General features: G+C 26.2%; 5 protein-coding genes across 5 annotated transcripts; 3 read left to right on the top strand and 2 right to left on the bottom strand.

The window, feature by feature from the left end:
* Positions 1-2,600: 2,600 nt before the first annotated feature.
* On the top strand, positions 2,601-3,416 carry PGO_100130 (hypothetical protein, conserved; the record flags this gene model as incomplete). Its single annotated transcript, XM_028688048.1, has 2 exons — positions 2,601-2,903; positions 3,042-3,416. The coding sequence occupies 2 exons, from the start codon at positions 2,601-2,603 to the stop codon at positions 3,414-3,416; spliced, it is 678 nt and encodes a 225-aa protein (XP_028543849.1).
* A 1,731-nt stretch (positions 3,417-5,147) lies between these two features.
* PGO_100120 (phosphoenolpyruvate/phosphate translocator) lies at positions 5,148-6,725 on the bottom strand (the record flags this gene model as incomplete). Its single annotated transcript, XM_028688047.1, has 1 exon — positions 5,148-6,725. The coding sequence occupies one exon, from the start codon at positions 6,723-6,725 to the stop codon at positions 5,148-5,150; it is 1,578 nt and encodes a 525-aa protein (XP_028543848.1).
* A 2,841-nt stretch (positions 6,726-9,566) lies between these two features.
* Positions 9,567-13,794, top strand: PGO_100110 (hypothetical protein, conserved; the record flags this gene model as incomplete). Its single annotated transcript, XM_028688046.1, has 4 exons — positions 9,567-12,965; positions 13,112-13,183; positions 13,425-13,515; positions 13,676-13,794. The coding sequence occupies 4 exons, from the start codon at positions 9,567-9,569 to the stop codon at positions 13,792-13,794; spliced, it is 3,681 nt and encodes a 1,226-aa protein (XP_028543847.1).
* Positions 13,795-14,112: 318 nt separating this feature from the next.
* Positions 14,113-18,621, bottom strand: PGO_100100 (hypothetical protein, conserved; the record flags this gene model as incomplete). The annotated part of the gene is made up of 1 exon (XM_028688045.1): positions 14,113-18,621. One exon carries the CDS (start codon positions 18,619-18,621, stop codon positions 14,113-14,115), a length of 4,509 nt encoding a protein of 1,502 aa, XP_028543846.1.
* Positions 18,622-19,753: 1,132 nt separating this feature from the next.
* PGO_100090 (hypothetical protein, conserved) lies at positions 19,754-23,487 on the top strand (the record flags this gene model as incomplete). Its single annotated transcript, XM_028688044.1, has 5 exons — positions 19,754-21,943; positions 22,076-22,259; positions 22,436-22,590; positions 23,005-23,191; positions 23,420-23,487. The coding sequence occupies 5 exons, from the start codon at positions 19,754-19,756 to the stop codon at positions 23,485-23,487; spliced, it is 2,784 nt and encodes a 927-aa protein (XP_028543845.1).
* Between the last annotated feature and the right edge of the window lie 31 nt (positions 23,488-23,518).

Here is a 23,518-nt window from a genome sequence, read left to right as displayed (position 1 = left end):
ATTCTTTTCACATTGTAGAATCGTATATAAGTTACATATATATAAATACGTGTGTTCATGCATATCTATGTGTGTATTTTCTTATTTTTATGTATTCCTTTGTAAGACGTACAAATTATAAAATAACATGAGAAAAGAAATGCCTAGGATTTTGTAACCCTGCTGCAGAAAAGCACAGAATATGCAATTCAATATAGTTATGAAAGCTAAAGGCGTTTTGGTAAAAAATAAAATTGTAAAAATTGAGAAATACAAACTAAAAGCTTTTTTACTTTGTCGAGTACATGAAAAAACAAAGTAAACTTTTATAGTTTTATGCTTTGTTATGTTATTCAAAAAATAAATATTGTTTTATATTTTATGAAAAAAAAAAAAAAAAAAAAAAATTATAATTTTATAAAAAATAAAATGTTGAGTAATTACAAAAATAAGATAACAATTAAGTAATACCGTTTAATTTAAAGCTACTTAATTAGAGCTAAAAACTAAATTATGCATGTACCAATGAAATAATTTTTTTCTTTTTCTTTTTTTTTTTTTTAGCTGCAAAAATTTAAAAAAACATAAAATAAAAAAAAAAAAATTACATATATTACAAGCACATGAACATTTTACAACGTAAAAGGCTTATTTTTTTAAATAACAGCTAGAGTAGTAGTGAGATCTTATTTTACATGCATGTGATAAATGTATATTTGTTGATTTATCTGTCTAAATAATCTCTTCACGATTGCACACGAAGAGCAAAAGGTATATACACTTTTCTCCGTTGTGCACTATTGTGCTTGTAAACCTTTTTAACTACAGATATAAAATATACACTAGGGAGAACAAAGTAAAATGAGATAACCAAAACGTGATTTGTAAACACCAAGTACGCGGAATTTTGCATGAATGAAATTGTTAAAGTTCGAGGTGTAAAAAGTGAGAAAGCAAAAATTATGTGACAAATCTAAGTGCATAAACATTTAAACGTTCAAAAGTGTGAACAACTAAATATACATATGAATATGTCTATGTGTACATGTACACACATATCAACAGATAAATACACCAAAACATGTTGTTTAACATGTCCAACATTTGAGTAAACTAAGCCAGAACAATGCAAAAGAATTTAAAGGGCACTAACAATAAAGATTTATTTGTGCCCCGTTAACACATTCAGTTTTTCCTCTTAACTTTTTTCTATTCCGTTTAAGGGATATCTAAGTATAATTCCTTGTACCAAAGGGGAAGAGTTAGGTAAAAGCTTATTTCCCTCAAGTGGAAAAAAAAAAAGAGGGAAAAAACGCTTAGCACAGTAACGGAATAGTGTGGTGGAGGTAACACAATGGAAGTAAAAACTTGAAAAACAGAAAAATAAATTTACCTTTTTTTTTTTATTATCACAAATTTGAGAACATTGTACAGTTTATTTTATTCTTATTATTTTGTTTTATTTATTTCATTCCTTTTCTTCCTTCTTATGACAGCATTAGCCCCATTTTCCGCCTTTTGGTTTTAAAACTTTTAAGAGATCCACAATAAATGAAATAGCTTTTTCACAACAATTTCCTGGCGCTATAAAAAAAAAAAAAAAAAATTGAAAACAATTAAAGGAGTCGTTCGAAGCAGTATAACACTCTTTCCTATTAATAAATATTAGTTTTTGCATCAAAAGTGATATATACATATATGTTTTATTTATATTTACGCTTTGAATATTTTTTAAATATTTACAAAAATTAGAAAGGCGCCTTTTTATTCGTTATTTTGATGAGGTATATATATAAGTGCATGAAACTTACACAATACAACTAATTGACAAACATAGTAAAATATTTTGCTGACAAATAAATGGGCACACCCTTGACATTATAGTCAGCAAGTGACCAATGCATATATATGTAAAGAATGAAACATTTAATATGTATATATATATAACACATATTTTACACTCGTTCTTGTAATAATTTTTTTTTGAGTTTTATAATTTTAAAGAATTGAAACCAATTTTTTTTTTTTTTTTTTTTTTTTTTTTATAAAGGAAAAATATCTTATGTAGAACCAGATTTGTTATAGAAGAAAAAAGTGCTCAACTGTAATTTTGTCATGATTTTAGAACATGCTTTTTTTAAACATTGTGTATACGTAATTTTTATGCGTACATATACATTCATGTATTTATATATGTACGAGATAACACTGTTTAAGTAATTGGAGAAGAATCACTTTAGCCTAATTCAATTGTATAGGATGCGTATATAGAAAACATTGGCTTTATTATAACACATGGATGATTGTTATTTGATGAATCATAGCACAAAATTAGCTTATATACATATACACATATTCAACCATTTTATGTGATTATAAAAAGTCAAATACGCATAAAAAGGGTGTACAAGGGGAATTAAAATAAATACAAAAAAATCCAGATTTAGTTACATAGAAACATACTCGTTTTATTAAACTTTTGCATGCCTACATATTTAGAATTTCTCGTAATTAAGAGAAACAAAAAAAAAAAAAAAAAAAAAAAACATATGCACATGTGTACTTGTAATTTGTTTATATGTATACACATCTAATATATATGCATATAAAACAAAGAGATAATGGATTTGTGGGAAAAAGACTATGAAAAGGCCTTACAAACAGGGAAAGAAATTAAAAAGATATTAAAAAAAAATGAAAAGGAGAAAAAAAAGGCTAAAAATAGGGCAATATTAAGGGGTAAGATAACAGAATTTAATCAAAATATCAGATTTTTACAACATCAGTTAAATAATGATTACATAAAGAATGATAAGCTTTATAGTAAGAATGAATCCAAGTACCAGAATAAAGTGTCCACATTAGAAAAAATGAAAAAAGAAATAATGAATTTATATGAAGATTATGCTTCAACCAATGAAGAGGTACTATTTTAAATAAATTATCAGCCCTTAATGATTCGAGGAATAACACAGTGGATGTGCATATGTATATGTAATCATTCATGTGTATTTATACGATTAAAGACACCTTTTTTTTTTTTCTCTTTCTTTTTTTTATAGGAAGCTTCTTTTAACATAAATATGAATTTTTTAAACGATTTTGACAATGAAAACAAATCATACTTAAATGATTTAAACAAGGAAGAGTTATTACTGAAACAGCAAAATTTGATGAAGTTGCAAGACGAGCAACTGAACTTTCTTGAAGGCACGACACACAACCTAAAAAATATCAGCTATAATATAAACAATGAATTACAGGTACATAATGAACTATTAGATGACATAGATAGGGAAGTAGATGAAACTAATAATTTACTGAATAGGAATAGGAATATTTTCGAAAGAGTTACAAGTAACACAAGTAATTTTTTCCTGTATGTAATAATTTCCGTATTAACTGTGTCTCTCTTTCTTCTTATAATAATTCTTTAATTTAAGGACAAAATGAACGAAATAATATAAGGTGATCATATGTTAAAAAAAAAATTTGATTAAAAATTGATAAAAAAATAGAATATAATTAATTGAGACCATAAAACTTTGGCACACGTGTTACACATTCATTTTTACAATAGCTAGGAAAGTCGATGTAAAGAGTGTCTTGTATTTTGTTTTTAGAACACCGTTATTTTAACCTATTATAGTATCCAGGGATCCTATTACTTGTTTTAATATATATTCCTAGGATATTTTTTTTTAGTTCCATTTTATTTATATATTTTTTTTTTTTCTCTTTAAATATGTTGTCATAGGAAAGAGAAATATGAAAATAATATAGTCATATTTGTTTTTCAATTCAGAACATAATTTAATTATTTTTATAGGAAATATTTTTTTTGTGTTTTCTGTATTTTTTTTAGTTTTAATGTTATTTGATACATATGTCATTGCTCCTTTTCAAGGTGTATAAATACCGATTCTTATAAATATGCATGTATATATATATCCATACATAAATGCGTGAATTGACTTATTCATATAATTTATCGTTTTTAATATTTAGCAAAATTGTTGTAATTAAAATTTTAGTTAGCATAAAAAAGTATCGCACGAGTGTCTAAACAATATGGGCTAATTTTATTATAATGCCCAATTAGGAGCACACAACTTGAGGATAAATTTAAAGGGAATTTAAGAGCCAAATAAAAAGAGATAGGGTTTTGTGGCGAATAACTATTTTAAACTCAAAACAGGTGCATTAATTTATAACAGTACTATTGTGTGCGTAATTTTTAGTTGTAGGCTAGTTTCCAATATAGGAGTTCAACAAGTTGGAGTTGCCTAAATTGTCAAACAGTATCACTTCATTTAGTGCACTTTTGGTGCCAATTTAGATTATCATTTGAAGTTTTACTTGTAGTAACATAATAATATATGTACAACTCCTTAATGGTAAAAAGATATTACTTCACGTGATTTATTAAAAATAAGACAAAGATTTATTACTATTTTATAGTATACGATTTTGTGCAGGCGTATAAATTGGGGTTTGTGGAAAAAATGGTGTATTATTTTTCAAAAAACAAAGCTATTGCTTATAAAATTAAAAAATATAACAATAATATAGCAAGTATGAAAATGTATAAATATAATAATTGGCGTGTAAATAAGAATTTGCAAACTATTAATTCGAATGATATATATTTATATATATGTATGCATGCAGGTGTTAACACACATATGTATGAGAAGCATATATATTTGTGTACATAGTTATGGAGCTTCGTGTAATGAAAAAATTCAACAGAAGTGTTATAAAACTATTTATGCCAGCTTGACATAAAACAGTCTGAAAAATATGCTTAAATAGATATATATTATACATAAATATCAATTTACATATATAGGAACAGACAAGTATGAGGAAACAACGCATTTCTATTAAGTATAAATTGTATATAAATGGTTACATTCATGTATATGAATATATGTGGGTAACATTCATTTTTACAGTATACATAATTTATAGTACTTTACTCATTTTTAACAACAAAAACAAGGATATACATATGTGTATATATTATTCAGTTTATGTTATTATTTATTTATTTATTTTATTTATTTATTTTTTTTTTTTTTTTTGCTATTATATATATGAAATGTTCATGGTATAACTCATTGCATTCTTGCAATTTTCAAAAAAAAAAAAAAGAAAAAAAAAAGCTAGCCAAATTTTTTTTTTACTATAGAATATAAGAATGTTCCACTTACAGCCATTGTTGAACCCAATCCACCAAGAAGAGAAAACTTCGTTCCAAAAATAAAGTAGCTTGTTAATATTAAGAAAACTCTTTTCACTGTGCTTGCAACGGCATGGGTAATGTGATTTAATCTGTTCAATGAAATAAATGATAACTGGTTATATAAATAAAACCATACACCTGACATTAGTACATGTCTTCCCAAGACTTTTAAAACGTCTTTATTATTCATTAAGTACGAATATGCATCATTCCATTTATGTGCATCAAGGTATAAAGCTGGGGTTAAAAATATTGCAGATGAAAGAGTTAGAAGTGCAAATATATTTTCTGGAGTTAAATGTTTTCCTATTTTTTCAAGATTTTTATCCATCATGATTTTTGCTTCTATAGCCCTCATAGTTGAAAGTACGTTGGCTGATAAAGTTGAATATAATGCTTTATACGTAAATGATAATTCTTTTATAGAAGCTAATGATACACCAAACACAATTGGCAATAGAGAGGTGTAAGTATATATAGACATTCTATTATTCATTAGGAAATATGAAAAGAATGCTGCAAATAATGGAGAAGATGCTTTAACAATATGAACAAAACTAATTGCACCAGCTCCCATTGCCATTACTGATAATAAATGGGCATACCCATGATATATACTTTGTTTCATTATGCTACTATATTTTTTTAAAAACAGGACATATTTTTGAAATCCTTTTATTAATGCATTTCTATCGCTAAAACTTATTTTTTTCATTTCTTGTTCATCATAAAAGAGTTCAGGTTGATTTCTTAACTTCAATAACCACGGAATTAGGAAAATTGGCAATCCAACATATATCTGTGCTATTGCAATTGTAATTGGCAAATTTAACAAATTTAATGCTTTTTTATTTTCAATATTGTAAAAAATATTGCATACATACCATAACCCTAGTAACGATACTGTCTTTCCTCCTTCTACTACCTTATTTAAAAAAGTACATGAATTTTTTTGATCTACATCTTTTCCAGAATTGTTATTATCATTTAATGTTTTCCCATATGAACTCTGATTTTGTTTTCCAGTATTTTCAGAATTATTATTGGGTGATATATCATCTATAATTTTATTACTTTCAAATTCATTGCTATAGATGCTTGTGTCTCTATTAGCAGAACTGAATAGGGAAAAAAATCCATCATTTATTTTTCTGTTTAATGCATTTATTACATTTTGACTAATTTTTGTATTATAATTATGGGCATCCTTGATGTTAAAACTTAATGGACTCACTCTTTTTATTTTCTCATATTTTGGTTTATAATTATTAATAAAAAGGGAAGAATTATTCGTGAAATTGTTGTAATTATTTTTGCTTTTAACATTCCTGTATGAAGTATTAATCTTTTTTATAACTTCACTAGTATTATTACTTCGGTGAAAATTAATATGTACGTTTGGGGAACAACAATGTTTATCATAGCTTAAACTTCTTCCTAAATTAATTTGTATCTTAATAACAACAGCAAGTATTAACGTTCTAATAAATTTATTCATTTTCTCTTTATCTATTTTTGCTTTATCGTAGTAATCTCATTACATAAGCATTTGTACGGGTTATTAAAAATTGACGAAAAAAAGTGTGTGAAAAAAAAAAAAAAAAAATCTGTCTGTATCGTTAAATGTTCGAATTATAAATATCCCTATGATTATGCCCACACTTATCGATGTTATTACTTTCATACACAACAACTGTTCTGCGGATGCAATGTCTAATGATATACTTATCTATTCATCTATTTTTTTTTTTTTTTTGTATTTTCAATTTGAATTAAGAAAAGAAAAAAAAAAAAAAAAACAGAGAGAGGAAAACGAATCATGCATTAATAAAAACATAAATCATTCATAGGAAGTTTATATTTTCATTCTATTTTGATCAATCAAGGCAGTATAAATTGCATAGAACACGCTTCACATGTATGTATATATATATATATATACACAATTATGACGTATGAAACAAAAAATGCTCCCTTTGTTTCCCGAAACTGTGTGATGAAATTATTTTATCAAGGTGTGCCTTCTAGCAGGGACCTGGAAATAAAATGATATGCAAATGGTATGTGCTTATTTTATAAAGAAATAAAGGCATATGTACATGTGCATACATTAATGCCAAACGGTATAGTTACACAAATAATCATGTGCATATATATGTATATATGTATGTGCTATTTTGTTAAAACGGCTTAGTAAAATGCAAAGCGCATAAGGTTACACATGAAACGGGCGAGGATATGAAAATAAAAATTAATATAAACTGTACATGTGTAAATGGGGGAAATGCATATTTCTTGTGATAAGCATTACATTCGTGTATTTAATAGAAAGAGCAAAAACATAATTGTTTTGTTTGCTTTTTTTCTTTTTTTTTTTTTTTTTTCCATTTCGCTATAGCAAATTGAATCAGCAGCACATATGTACATATATATGTCAAAAAAAATAAAAGAAAAACAGAGTAGCGGTAAGTGGAATGATAAGCAAAGGAATGCAAGTATGTGAAGGGAAAAACTAAAGGATGCATATGTTCCTATTAGAAAAATTTAATTTTATATTAAAGTGATACGCAGCACAAAACACATAAAATCACAACACTTTTTATGTCACATATGTTAAAACAAAAGTGTTTTTAATTTTTTTTTTTTTTTTTTTTTATATACACTTTTCAGAACACACTTTGAGTTTTCTATTGAACAGATGGTAAATGTGGGAAAATGAGTTTGTGTAAAATAAAAGTGAAAATCTTTATGTGCTCTGCTATATATTATTGGAGATATGTGCTTATAAATGGAAATAATCCAACGGGTATACACCACACACATTAGGTGTACATATACATAAACGTTCAATATTTACGTGATATGCATGGAAAAGCAAAAGCACGGGTATTCGAAATGTGACTGTGAATAAATAAAAAAAAAGAGAGCATATCTCGTTTAATACATGAATTAGAAAAGTTAAAATTAATGATAAAGGAAAAGATAATGGGGGGAGACGCTAACATTTGAACACATGCACATTTAAAAAAAAAAAAAAAAAAAAAAAATTATTAATGAAAAACAGTATATGTCCTTTTTGCATTAAAAAATTTTCGAAAAAATAAAACACACTATATAAAAACACTTTTTAGAACAAGGGGAGTGTAAAAAGAATAAACATCCGTAAACTCACACAAGCTCATGTAAAAACACATAAAATAGCATTTGGAAATTTATTCGCAAAAATATTAATGCGGAATTTGCATTATATTAATATAAAATTGGTTTAACATTTACGAGGCGTTTGTATCTCACCATTAATATGTACACATATGTGTATACATATGTATATCCCATGGAACTTGAAAAGGATAGAGGAAAGAGTATTACACAATTTGTTATGTTGCATATAAAAATGAACATTTTTTACACATCCCCCTAACCCATTCCGTGAGTGTTTAATTGTGTCCCCACATGGTGTTTTTCTTTTTTTTCTTTTTTCACTTCAGGTTATATGTTCGAAAGTTAATATAACATTATGAAATATTCCCCGTCAACTTCATAATTAACGTAGCTTCAATGAGAACTTTGGTACATGCAAAATGTATTTTTGTGGTTTTTTAGTTTTGACATTTTTTAGAGTGCACGGTTGTTTCATGTTTCGTTCGTTTTATAATATGAAATATTTTATTTGATTTTATTTTTTTCTCAATTTTTTTAAAATGCAGTATATATTTTACATGCTTTATTTTTTTTGCACGCACATGATTATCCACAGCGTGATTATTACGTATAATTAAAATTTTTGTTTGTGTCTTATACATTTTATTTGATTAATTTGTTCACAAAAAATTTGATATAAGTGTAGAGAATCATCCATATAATTTTTTTTAGGTCACTGTTACTTTTCGTTTGCACCTTATTTTTATTCCCCCTTTTTTTTTTTGTATGTTCAGACATAGGCTCGCTGAGGAAAAAATATATGTATCCCTACATATAAATGTTTATATATCTAATTTATTATCATATGTTAAAACGTTTTGTATACTAATTAATATTATTAAATATGTTTAGCGAGTTTCTAATTAAGTTATTATTTATGCATATTTGTGAATTCATATTTTTAGTTTCATTCCCCAGTGAGAGATAATGTATAAATGTCTGTTTATGAATACATGCAATAGATTTGAAATAGCTATATAAATGTGACACTTGTTCTAAAATTCTGATATTATTTTTTTTGGAAGACGTAGTTTATATGTGTAGAAGAAATAATATACACGTATACACACATGCACAGATATATTAAAGAACAAACTATAACATAAAACTTTAGAACAAAAATTAATCTCGTGCAACCATGTTAAAAGAAAAGCTGTTAAATTTTATGAATTATTATTACTTCATTGAAAATTACTACATTTATCATATCCTGTTTTTATACATTTTTTTTTTAAGAATAACGTATACATATGCAGAAATTACGATATCGCATTTTTTTACTTTTTTATTAAATAAATATGAAAATATTGAGTCGTCAAAGGAAGAAGAAAATTTTTTTTATTATTTCACACATTTCTTTAATTTTAATAACAAAAATGATGACAAATTCTTAAATACAAAATTATTTGTCGTTGTGTATTTACCAATATGTTTAAAATGCTTCTATACGCTTTTCTTTGATTATATCGCCTACTATGTGTATATTCGCTATTACTTGGAAAAGATTAATAATAATTTTAAGAAAATATATTATTCTTCAACATCTTATGAAAAAGAATCCAATGATATCAATGAAAATCTTTTTTACAAAAGGAACAAGGATGGATTTTCCCGTAGAATTAGTAAAAGAAAAAAAAGTGTAAATGATATTTGTGTGAAGCGCTTGTCCGATATGTCTCTATACCAATGCAGGAAATATATGATAAGAAAAAATAAAACATATTCCATATGGCAAAGAAAGAAAAAATTAAAATTGGATAAAAGAAAGCACAGAAAAAGCACAACAAAAAAGTCTACATGTAAAGAAGAAGCAAAAAAGAAGAACGTACGCATAAAATTTATAACATGTAGAAATAGTTTTATAAAAAATAATTTATTAAGAAAAGATATACGATGCCCTCATGGTAATAAATTGTTTCATAATATATTTGAAAATAAAAGAAATATATTTTTTAGAAGGAAACAAAAGAAACGAAATAAAATTGAGATTAGGAATTTTTCTCCTATTAGTCCAACTGATGAGAGAATTAAGAGGAAAAATGAAAAGTGTACTTTAAACAAGCTATATTCGAACATACAAAACAAGTACAATTTTGATGGTAACATTTCCCATGGAGAGAAAATTATTGATAGCATGATCTGCAATAACACATTAGACAGTATCAATGAAACAGAAAGAGATAAAGACATGTGCATAAACAAAAGAGTACAAAACTTTAGCGAACACATGAATTACGATACTAGTATTGTCGAGATAAACTCATGCACGCCGAATAGTTTGACAGGATGTTCAAATGAGGAAGAACTTCAATTGTTGAAATTCAGGTTAGAAAAAAAGGAAACAAGGAATTATGTAAAACTAGGAGATGAAAAGAATGACACAATAACAAGCGATTTTGCGAGTTATTTTGAAAATAGAAATGTGGATTATTCTGAATTCAATGCGTCAACCCCCCATGAATACAACAATGAGAATCGGAATTATGAAGAAATTCATTTTAAAAATTTTAATGAAAATATGATGTGCATTTCGAAGACGTTGGGATATTATGACTATGAGGATACAGAAAAATGTAATCATTGCAATGGACATGAAAATAGTTCCATACAAAAAGATTCTCAATCACTGGCAATTGTTGATAACATGGGTTCTACAAATAAAGATACAAAAAGAGAGAATGTAAATAATCCATATGATAAAGAGAAGAAGATAAAAAAGTCCTACAAAACATTAAGAGGGAGCCTAAAAATGGGTTATCTATTTAAGGATAGCTGTGATTTAACAGAAAATAATATGGGGTCAGGCGAAAATAATGATTATTATTATTATTATAACAAATTTAAAAATTTTAATTATGGAAAGAGAGACAATTCGCATAATGTTCGAGAATTGATAAACAACAGAATAAATGCAGAATACTATCATTTAAAATTGAATATACTAATATTATCATGTATAATTATACAGGTATTTAACGCGTGTATTTTAATATTAATTTCGAATAATTTTATAAGGAAAAAAGAACAAATTTTTTTTTTTTGTTTTTTATATTCCTTGTTAGAGAGTGTTACTGATGTAATTTCAGAAAATATTTTTTTTCTATGTGGCAAACTTACAAATATATACAAAAAGGAATTTAGCTTAAATGCTATATACGTTATACAAGTTATTAGTAAAATGATATTAAGTTTATCCACGATTTTTATATATTTTATATATCACATATTTGTAATACTGTATGAGCAAGTGAATATTATGATTATAAATACTTTTATAAAAACACTGTCTATTTTTATACTTTCTTTTATTTTTCTCAAAAACAAGGACAATATATTTAATTATGATGATATTAAACAATTTGAAAATGTGACTTGTAAAAAACAGGAAAAGTTTGGTAGAATCATTGAATTAAGTAAAATAAACTGTAAGGAAAATGGTTCTGTAAAGATCAATATTAAAGAAGGGGGTGGAACGGGCAACTGTTACAAGAGTGAAGACAAAACCAAGAATTCATCATCAGATGATGAAGAGGTCAATTACAACGTTAAAAAGGATGCAACAAAAGTTAATAGTAATGATAATTTATGTATCAAGAATACCGATTTTGATAGAGGAATATTTAGTAACACCCTCTACAATGATAAATACTATGGGGATTATTTTAATTTTTCAAAGAATACATACTTCAATGAAAAACTACTTAATAATGAATTCGTACTAAATGAGTCTACGAAAAAAGGACAATATGTGAATCCTTTTTGTGTCATATCAAAACATATAGCAGAATCTTTAAATTTTTTTAAAATACTATCAAGATTAAAAAATTATATTTTAAAAAAGGAAAATAATATCAATTATAATCACAATTATACATTGCTTACAGTACATGATTCAAAATGTGATGAACGCAATACAAGCATTTTTTTTCGAAATAAAAGAGAACACAAAATTGTGATTCCACTTCTAGGGGGTATTAAAAATTTTTTTAACATTTCTGATAGGTTTAGCTTTTATTCAGGAATACAAAATTCTGGGATTGCAAAATATAATTCCATAATTGAGAAAGATGTTGCATATTTAAATAGAAAAAAAAAAAAAAAATTACTAAACAGTGGACAATTGAAAGAGGACATATATAACATAAACAATATGAACAGTATAAGTAGTTTAAGTAGTATGAATAGCTTAAGACGAGAGAAAAAAAAAAACATCATTATTAGTTATCCTATTAAGTTATTATTAAACAATTTGAACTTTTCCAATATTTTCTACATTTGTTTATTGTTAATTATACCAACATTTGATAGAATATTTTTAAATTATAAAATTAAAAATATTACGTTAGACTTACATTGCTATTGTTATCTAAATTTCGCAAGTTATGTAACAGATTTAGTAGGTCTGTATCTTTATATTAGTTACTTTAATGAAGAATCCTATGCTTCATCCATATTTCTAAGTTCCCTCATTAATATATTCCTGATGTCCTTTCGCGTTTTCTTTTTGCACAATGGATTTAACCATATATGCTTACTGGTAATGTCAAAAATGGGATGATAGTAGAAATGCAGGGAATGCAAATTCAGTATCCTTATATCTATTCCTTTGTGATAGTATATATCATAATGTGAGATATAAATATTCCATTTCTTCTTCTTTTTTTTTTTTTTTCTACATTATAGTTTCTGGAAACCATATTGAAGTCGCTTCATAAGACTTTTTTTTATATGCCTATTTACATTCTAGTTACAAAGGTAATGCATTTTTTTTTTTTTTTTTTTTTTTCGCAACTGAGTGGATGCTAGTCTAAATCTTGGTGAATGAATTTTTTTTCACATATGTTTATTATAAATTTATGCTGTTTCTTCACGTGTCATTAGTTATTAATCAAATTTAAAGAGTGATATTTTAATTTGTCATTTTCTGTTGAATGTGTCTAAGCATATCTATTAGAATATTTCATAATAGTTGTTTTTTATTTTTCTTCCTCCACAGGTGTACATAAAAAATATACACAATTTGATGTGCTCCTTTTACTCTAGCATTTTAGATGCCAGTTCTTTTGCCTCCTACTATTTTGAATATCGTAAGTTTGGGGTGTATTCACACCGTGCCATCTACATAATTGAACAAATGTGAACACGGCCTAATGTGAATATCTGTTTTTTTGAACATTTATCCGTTTGGTTTCCCCATTTTACACCTCTAATTATAGCACACCCTTTCACATCATCTCTTCTTCGTAGTTATATTGAGCTATTACAACATTGAGGATTCGAGGAACGTCTTCATCCTTGTATACATTATCTTTTTGGTATTACATCTATCATCGCTGATTGTTATTTCGAAGTTAAAGAAGACGTGATGGTTGATCACTGGTAAAAATAGTAAAAATTATTTTATTTCATTTTTTTTTTTTTTTTTTGTCCTAATTTGTTAAAAAGTCGAGGAATAGAGAAACTAATACGTTTATCCTATTTCTATTGTGTATAAAAATAATATCCTGTGAAAGAAAAATATATATATATATATGTATATATATTATGCACTGGATATTTGTTAGTACGTATGCAAATTGGAAAGAACCTCAAATTGGAGTTAATCCAAGAAAATTCCCCTTACCACGATTTGTTCTCTCATTAGCATATTTACCCCTTTTCAACTTTTTTATTTTTTTATTTTCCTATTCTTCGATGTACACATTCCCATACCTCATCACCTGCTCGTACAATATGTTATTTTTTTCAATTAAACTTTTTTTCTTGTTAATTTGCTCAAAAAGTATTTTGATGTTTTCATTGACGTGATAGTTTTTACGTGAATATATATATATATTAATATAAATAAAAGACAATTTTAAAATTGAGTATACATCTAAATTATGAATGAAAGTTATTAAAATGTTAAGGATGTAGTGTATTTTATCATCGAGGAATCTATTTTCTTGAAGGGTTATATGTTCTTGTGTGAACTCTTCATTAATTCGTGAGTAGAAATAGATATACAAGCACTGAATGGTTACTTCTTTATTTAGTAGGTATATATAATCTTTAAACAATGTATGGCAAAAGTTGTAAATTTTATAATGTTCAATTTTTTTATCGTTTTTAAGTAGGTCAAGAAGTAAAAATAAAGTAACAAAGGAATGATCATTTATGCATGTCGCATGTTTCATATTTTTTATATTTTCCACTTTGTCTGTATATGAGAATTCTTGAATCATTCTTTTTCGTTCTTCTATTATATTTCGTATTTCATATTCCATTATACTAGCTTTTTCTTTATTCAGATGTATTACATATTCATCGTTACTTTTGTTCATGCTTTCAAATGGGTTACGTTGAGATTGAGAAAATTTTCCATTTTCATCATGACTGCTCAAGGTGTACATATTTTTTGCTATAAAAAGAGTGTTATTCAAACTTGTAATAAAATTATATCTTCTTTTTTGACACACTTTTATCTGCTTTAATTGAAAAAATTTCCCCAAAAAACATTCAAATATGACATAAAAATGATCCGTTTTGTTAAAGTTGTATAGTAGATACAGAAGATATAATACTTTATTTAAATCTATAATTTGGTTATTCAAGAAATAGTCAAGGTAGATCTGCTTAACATTCAGTTGTAGATCATTGGTTAGGTTCACATGAGAATTCCATGTTTTTAACTGGAGTAGTGATTCAATGAGTTTATTCATTTTATGTAATGTATTGAACTTGCACAAATTGTTCAAAACAATGTTAATTACAACTGATTCATTTATGAAAAAATTATATTTTTTTAGGTTTATGCAAATGTTTAACAAATTAATAATATACTCATATTTTAATAAGTGCATATTCTCCGAATTTATGTGTTCATAATTCCTTTTTAAAATTTGCTTGAATAGGAATATATTTGATACCTTCTTTTTTAACATAGATAAGCATAATTCATTTAACTCGTTTAGTGATTGGTTGCTCAGCAAGACATGATTAATTTCAGAAGAATGCAAATATTTTTCTTTAACTTTTTTGAAAAATTCGTTTCCCTCAAAATCGTTCTTATTTATTAAGAGTTTGTAAATATTTATTATCTGCTTTATTTGGAAATGACTTAAATTCATAAGTGTACTGATTTTTTCTGTTCCCTTGTAATGAGAAACTTCACTTAATTCGTTGCTATTTAGTTCTCCTTGCGTGTTTATAATTTGGTTACAATATGTTTCCGAATTTGTACAGTTTTTGACAGCATTTTCGACACTCGCTATAATTCGTGATATGTGAATTGAATAAAATGATTCGATATTTTCTCCATAGTTGTTTATTTTATTTTCTTTTTTCTCATAATTCATTAGGGAGAACACAACATTGGCCATGTTTTTAATTTCCTCATCAGAACTTAAAAGAATTAGATACGAAAGATAATTTTTAAATATGTACAAATCGAAATATTGAAAGAAGAAGGCAAAGGGTAGGTAAGAATAATTATTGTTATATATACATATGGCAGACAACAGAATTATAAACTCTTTATTATACAAATGGGTATTTTGTAGAACATTTTTTTCTATATTGCTCAGGGTTTTATATATACATTTTTGCATCTGTAAATTTTCTGTGCTTAATTTTTGTTCACTCTTTAATTTTTCAAAATAACTTAAAAAAATAAATGCAGAATTAAAAATTCTTGTAATATCGTAAATGTTATCACACTTTAAAATAAGTTTATCAACGTGCAGTAAAATTTGATTATACAAATTTGTGTATTTAAATATGTTGTCCTTTTTTAGAATTATGTGACTATTCTTTATTTCATTGTATAGATCCTCATTAGAGTGTAAAATTTTGGAAATTGTTTTTCTTGCATTTTCACTATTAAAATAAGTTATAACATTTAGTTCTTTCGACATAAGAGTGCATAGTAGCATTCCTAATAAATGTATGTTTAAAAAGGAACAGTTTAACCATGATTTTATAACATCCGGATTTACATATCGATAATCATTCAATTTGCACTGAACAAAGAGAAAATAAATCATGTTTTTAATTTCACGGTTGTAGTTTTGTTTATTTACAATCAAATGGTAATGTGTAAGGACCAAATCTTTGTTAGTCAATTCTATTATAGCCTCTTCCTGAACTGTTCGATAACTCATTTCTTCTATTTTATGGGCACAGATGTTACTATTTTTAACGTAACAGTAGGAATGCAATATATTTAATATATTTTTAAAATCTCCAATTTCTTCGCTTTCCATGTTTGTAAATAAATTAATTACGTTATTTAAAAAAGAGAATTTTCTCAGAACCGTGGCATAATATAATATCTTACATAAAAACCTTATGTTATGTTGATTCGTTTGTATTTTTTTGTTTAACAGATCTTTTTCCAATTTAGAGAAAATGTTATGAGATAATTTTTGAATTTTTTGAAACATATTTTCCACATGAATGGGTGCTATGGATGACGAGCTACCAGTTTGGGGTGCACTTAGCTGACCATGTACTGGAGCTTTTTCACTGTCCTGAAATAATTTTTTGGACACCATAGAATTGTTCTTTTCTGAAGTATTAGTTGTGCCATTTGGGATATGTACTGCTGCTTCAGATGAATGAGGTGATATATTCTCTGCCATGTATGAATCTTTTGTATAACAAGCAACGTGAGAAACAATTTGCGGGTTGTTCAGAACGTTATCTGCCACTTTGTTATCCACGAAATAGTACTGACTGTTGATGCAGATTTTGTAGAAGGATCTAATAAGCAGGAACACATTTTCCACGTGAAAATTTTGTACGTAATTTTTATTAATAATTTGAATTAATAAAGTTATCATTTTGTAATTTAGCAAATTGATTTCAGAATATATATATAGGAGAAGTATTGATGTGCTAAAATCAATTTTCCTATGGAGAAAATATTGTATGCTATGGTTGTATACATTTATATCGTTGTAAAAGGTACACATGTCAAACAAAATTTTTACGAGAATATTATCCGTGATAACAATAGAATTAAATGGAGAATTCGACTTATTCTCCGAATTATGGTTAATTTTTTTTTCCTTCACATTATTAAAGTAAACTAGTAACTGCTTTTCTACATGGTTAACAAGAATGTCATTTTTAATTTTTAGAACTTTGAAGATCTGACATAACATTATAATTTCCTCACATTTTAATAGATTTTTTTTTTTAATTAATAGGTCTAACAAAAAAGGTATATAAATGTTATCACTGAGATTTGTTTCATCTTTCACTTCCTTCCCCTCATTTGATTTGACAATATTGTTAATGTTTTGAATGGTGAAATATAGTAAAATATTGCATATGTGACTTGGGCTGTAGTCTATGAGTTGGCTTTTTCGATTAGAATTTTGGATATCCACATCACCATGAACCAATGGGTTATTTTCTTCACCTGCGTCACCTAAAATCTGAGTAGAATAATTTTCCGTTTTCATCCACACATGAACTTCGCTTAAGAATTGTGTCACCAAAGTATGTACAAAATCATTATTTACTAATTTTAATTTATAAAAGGCATTGAAAAAAATAGAATAGTTTACAATATCAAATGGTAAATTGTTTTGTATTATAATTTGCAAGAATTTGTTAATTAATTTCATGTCCTTAATTCTCAATTTTGCATGGGCATTTAATATCATTGAAAAAGATTTTACATCGATAAATGTGTAATTATTAATTAAATGGTTATTAACATATTTAAATAAATAAACGACATTTTGATTATTTTCTACCTTGCTAATTATGTTGTACAATTTTACAATTTCTTCTATGTGAAATTCACACAATTTTGTAATTGCTACTTCAATAAGACAATGAAACGTACTTTGGTAAATATTTAAGTGGGTATTCTGTATATATAACTTGATTAATAGTATAATCTTGGATGGGTTCAGAAATTTGTATATCATTTCTACTCTCTTGTTAATCTGTTTGTAAATGGTTACATTGGTAATATTCTCTCTTTCTAGTAAACAGCTGTACCTATACAATTCAACACAATTCATGTTGTATATATTTTTGTTGATGTTCTTATTTTTCTGAACAAAAGAGTAATTTATTTTTGTTAAATGGAACATACATTTTTTTCTATATATATTTTGCATCCATCTTTTATTTCTTTTGTCATTAATTAAGGTGTAACGATGAACGTACACACATTCTGTAACTTTTTTTATCATCCTTCCACGATGTAGAATTCTTGTGTAAGCAAATGTACAGATGGAAGGCTTAGCAGGTTACATATTATAACAACAAAATATTGAATAGTCATTTTATCATGAAAAAAAGAGTCGAAATTATGGAACTTTCCTTTTTCACCTTATAAAGAAACATTCTAATTTCTGTGATTACGTAGAGAAGAACAGAGGATATCCTAAATCACACAAAAAACATTGCTGTAGGACGGTCACTTGAGTTCTTATTTTATAATTTCACATGACAGATTTGATATACCCTTGTTGGTTGTAAAAGTTTATATGAAAACAGCGTTATTTGGGGTGAATCAAAATTTTATAAATTGCACATTTTGCACTGCTAATTGATGTCAACTTTGGGGACGACGTGCATGACAAGGAAATGTTAAAAGGAAATAAAAAAATAAAAAAAAATAAGGAATTTATAGGTATTGTTCATATGCAATACTAATGCATGCACTTCTGTATGTATCCATATATGTATGTATATATATATACCTTCTTCAAAAATTTTATCATATAATGTTATGTTTGTATAATGAACTCCCGTTATGCTAATAAAGGGTTGAACAAAATGGTGATCTATTGTGTTGTAGGAAATTTTTTGCTTTTTTTTTTTTTTTTTTTTCTCACCTTATGTTGTTTTATTTATTTTTTTTTTTCTTACCTTTTATCCCTTTTCATTTTCATCACAAAGTTGCACACAAAGAAGGGCGTTATTTCCAATAACATTTTGATATGCAAAATAAAAAATAAAAACACGATCAAAAAAGAAGGAAAAAAAGTACTTTGCATTTTTTTTTTTTTATCTTTTTTCTGCTCTTTTAAGCTTATACCCCCAAATGTAGTAACATCATTTAGCTAACAGATTTAGTAGGAGGTGAAAAAAAAAAAAAAAAAAAAAAAAAAAATTATGAAATAGAAGAGATTTTTGCGCAATTGCTAAAAAAATAAATGTCTCACTTATTGAAATATTTTAACGAATTTTTTCTTTTTCTTTTTCTTTTTTACTATGTTCTTTTTCATCATTTTTTTCTCCTTTTAAACAAAATTTAATAAATTTGGCACAGACACTGGACAAAATCTGCGATGAAAAATGCAAAAAACTTTTGACAGAATGAAAAGGAACATTATATTCTTCTTTTATTTGGCATGTTGTTTACTTCCGCATCTGTGGTGTACGTCTATTTTTTGCAACTATGGGGAATATTTTAAAAATAACAAATGCTATCCTTGTCCAGAAAACACATATACAAGTCACAGAAATTCTGAAAGTTGTTTTAGTTGTCCCGCGGGTAGCTTTAATAATAAGAGATCTTCAAAGTTCATTTATGACTGTTCATGTGACAACAGTTTCTATTTAAATTATGTTGGTAATAGGTGTGATAAGTGCTCTGACTTAGGTAGTAATTTTTATTGTAAAAAGAATTTATCCGAATTACATGTAGACAATTTCGAATCTTTTTTTAAACATAAGAATGATATCACCTTTAACTATTTTGATAGCTGTGTTGTGAAAGAAGACAAAACTAATGTGTATCCTTTTATGAATAATATATATATATACTGTAAAAATCCCAATGTTTGCTTGGATGCATGTGGTAGGTGCTCAGAAAATCATGAAGGATTTATGTGTAATAATTGTGTACAAAATTATCATAAAAACATATATTTAAAGTATTCTATATGCAGGAAATGCTATCATATTATATTTATTGTATTCTTCATCGGAATTTATTTTTTTTTATCATTGTTTTTTTTTTTGATTCTATTTAAGTGCATAAATGTCAGTCTTTACTTTTACCATTTGGGTATCTATAAAAAAGGAACCATTTATTTTCTGCATTATTTTCGTGAATTCGTATTTTATTTATCCCTCATTTTGTTACTGAGTTTTTCAAATGATTTAACAGAAAATGAACGAGAAAATTACACATTTTATGAAAGGGAACAAACAGAGGGATCCCAACAACTGCACAGTGGAAATATAAAGAATCATTATTTTATGAATATTTATATGCACAACGTTTTTTTTGATATAATTAAAATTATTTATTTGAATTTTCTTCATTTTATTAAATTGGATTGCCTCTATTCAGGTAAAAACTATTCTAAGTTACATTTCACACAAATCACTTTCTTTGTGAGCATTGTCATTATGTTTATTTTTTTCACATTCATATGTAATTTGATTTTTTTGTGTGGACGAAAATGTAGAATAAGAATAGGAGTAGACAATGAGGATAGGAATGCAAAAGAAAAAAACGAATCTATGAATAAGGGAAAAAGGGTGAAAAATAAAAAGAATATGGCTCGAAATTTTATGGACACCTTTATATATCCTCTACTTTTGCATAATTTTACTTTTCAAAATTATGTTAATATGACAATTTTTTACGATAACGATATTATAGAATTTTTAAAAATATCCATTAAAATATGTTATTATCAATATATACAAATAACTTTATATATAGCTAATTCGATGATTATGTTTATTTTTCTCTCTTCCTACATGTGTATCGGTTTGTTTAATTACAGCATGTCTTATTATGACACTGCAACGTTATGTTATAATAATTTGCATTTAAAAATTGTTACATTTATGGGTATACCAATAATTTCTTGTATTTGTTTTATTTACTACATCATTCTTTTTATCTCTATTTATTTAACACCTGCAGATTTGAAACAAAATTATACCTACAAATATACCTACGGGTTGCATACATTTTTATGTAAACAAGAAAAGTACTACTATTATATGATTAAAATTTTGTTCATTAATATTTTGTTTTTATTTATAATGCGCATGGATGATCACTTGAACTGTCTTACTTTTTTATCCTTTGGGTTTCTTTTTTTGATTTTTTTTTCTATTTTCGTTAATCCATATATTGAGACAGAAATGTACAATATAAAATTGGAGAATTTTTGTTTTATGTTTTTATTTTTTTTTAACCTACAATTGGAGCAAATAAGATTAGTAACATACCACATATTGTTAAGAATTATTCTTTCCTTTATTACTATGTTTATATATACATTTATATTGCTGTATTATGTGTATTTTATGTTGAAAGATGTGTATCTATATTTTACTCTTTATATAAAATACATAAACAGAAAAAATGAAAGTATAAAGGAAAATACAGTAGCTTCGATCTATTCATCTGTGGGACAATTCTATTTCTTTTATTATTTGAAAGAAAAAATGAATGAGAATATTATCCATATAGATCAGAATCAAAATATATTGTCAGGAGAAGAAATCCACTCAAATGTTTTAGAGAATTACCACGTTGAGGTAGTGAATTAGAAGGGCCAAAAAAAAAAAAAAAAAATTTTACACAAGAACAACACAATGAAGCATTTTTTTTTTTTTTTCTTTTTCTTTCACAAGTATATTTATCATTCTTCACTTTTTTCCTTTCCGTAGAAACATTGTAAAGTTATGTCCAAAAAGGATATGGATTATATTTACAACCAATGTGTGTTGATATCTCCTTTCATCCCCGAAACTATAGTTCAGTTATTATTCATCACGAAAAATATAAATCATATAATTCGTTTGAAAAGGAACAACTCGAATGTTAAAATATACAACTTCCTATTTGAGCACGGTTTCGCTATAATAAGAGTGGATAAGAAGAAATAATTAAATGCATGATTATGTTTGTAGTTTGGTCTAACATAATGCTTTCGTGTATAATGCTTTTAAAAATTGTATTAATGAAAAAAAAAAGAAAAAGAAAGAAAAAACATATTGTTTTTGCATCTCTAATTTGTCCTTCTACAGGTTACATAGAAATTCAAAAAACTCCCGTGGACAGGTTTGTAACAGTCGCAGCACATATTTATCAATACTCATTCAAGGGAAATTACATCTTATTCAGAGCAGAAATGATACGATTGTTCACTGATTTGGTTCGATATCTCAAATGTTTTAAAGATGTAAAAAAAAAAAAAAAAAAAAAAAAAAAAAAAGAGTACAGAGGAGTAGAAAAAAGAAAAAAATGATAATTGTATCAACAATGTGGGGAAGTATAATAACTAGAATTAAGAAAAATATAAGCAAATCCTCTTGACTTGCATGTGTATCTAATTGCTCTACTTAGCACCGCTGCTAGTATATTCTGAATATATGATTTCTTTAATTTTTTGCCTCACATTATGACATGTTTTATGCAAAATGTGCAAGACCTTTTAAGAAATGGATTTTCTCTAAGAAGAAATTTTTATTACATATAATTTAAAATAATGGTGCGACCACCTAAGAGCAATTTTTTATAGAGTCATAAAAGTATGAACAAATATTGTTATGCAATGAAGAAATTATAGAATATTCCTATATTTACCATTTTGTAGGTGTATATACGGGAATGTGTTGCCAATCGAATCAGAAAAAAATATAAAATAGGTGAAATTCAAAAACAAAAAGTAAAATATGATGAAAATTATGAACAGAAACATATTAACACATTTTTGTACAAACTCCGGGGATCTGATAAAAATGTGGATGATAGACATCAAGCATTTTCTAAGCTATTTCCAAGTATGCAATTTTTACTAATGTAAATGTGCATATACATATATATATATAAAAAAAAAAAAAAAAATTCCTTAATGGACGTTACCCTATTGTTTCTCTCTGACATGCAGATGGATTGAGAGAACAAAATTTGCATTTCAGAGAGATTATACGTAATAAAATAAATTATAACTAAAAATTTAAATTTTTTGTGCAATTTATTATATTTTTTTTTTTTTTCCCCATTTGCAGATGCAGGCAATGCTGTACTTAAAAAAGTGTACAGGAAAAACAAAAAAAGGGATGAATATCAAAATTAAAGGGAAAAATACATAAATGGTCACAAAATGT

This window comes from Plasmodium gonderi (assembly GCF_002157705.1).
Source record: "Plasmodium gonderi DNA, contig: Chr10, whole genome shotgun sequence".
Lineage (NCBI taxonomy): Eukaryota > Apicomplexa > Aconoidasida > Haemosporida > Plasmodiidae > Plasmodium > Plasmodium gonderi.
This window is presented reverse-complemented; position numbering and strand designations above follow the sequence as displayed.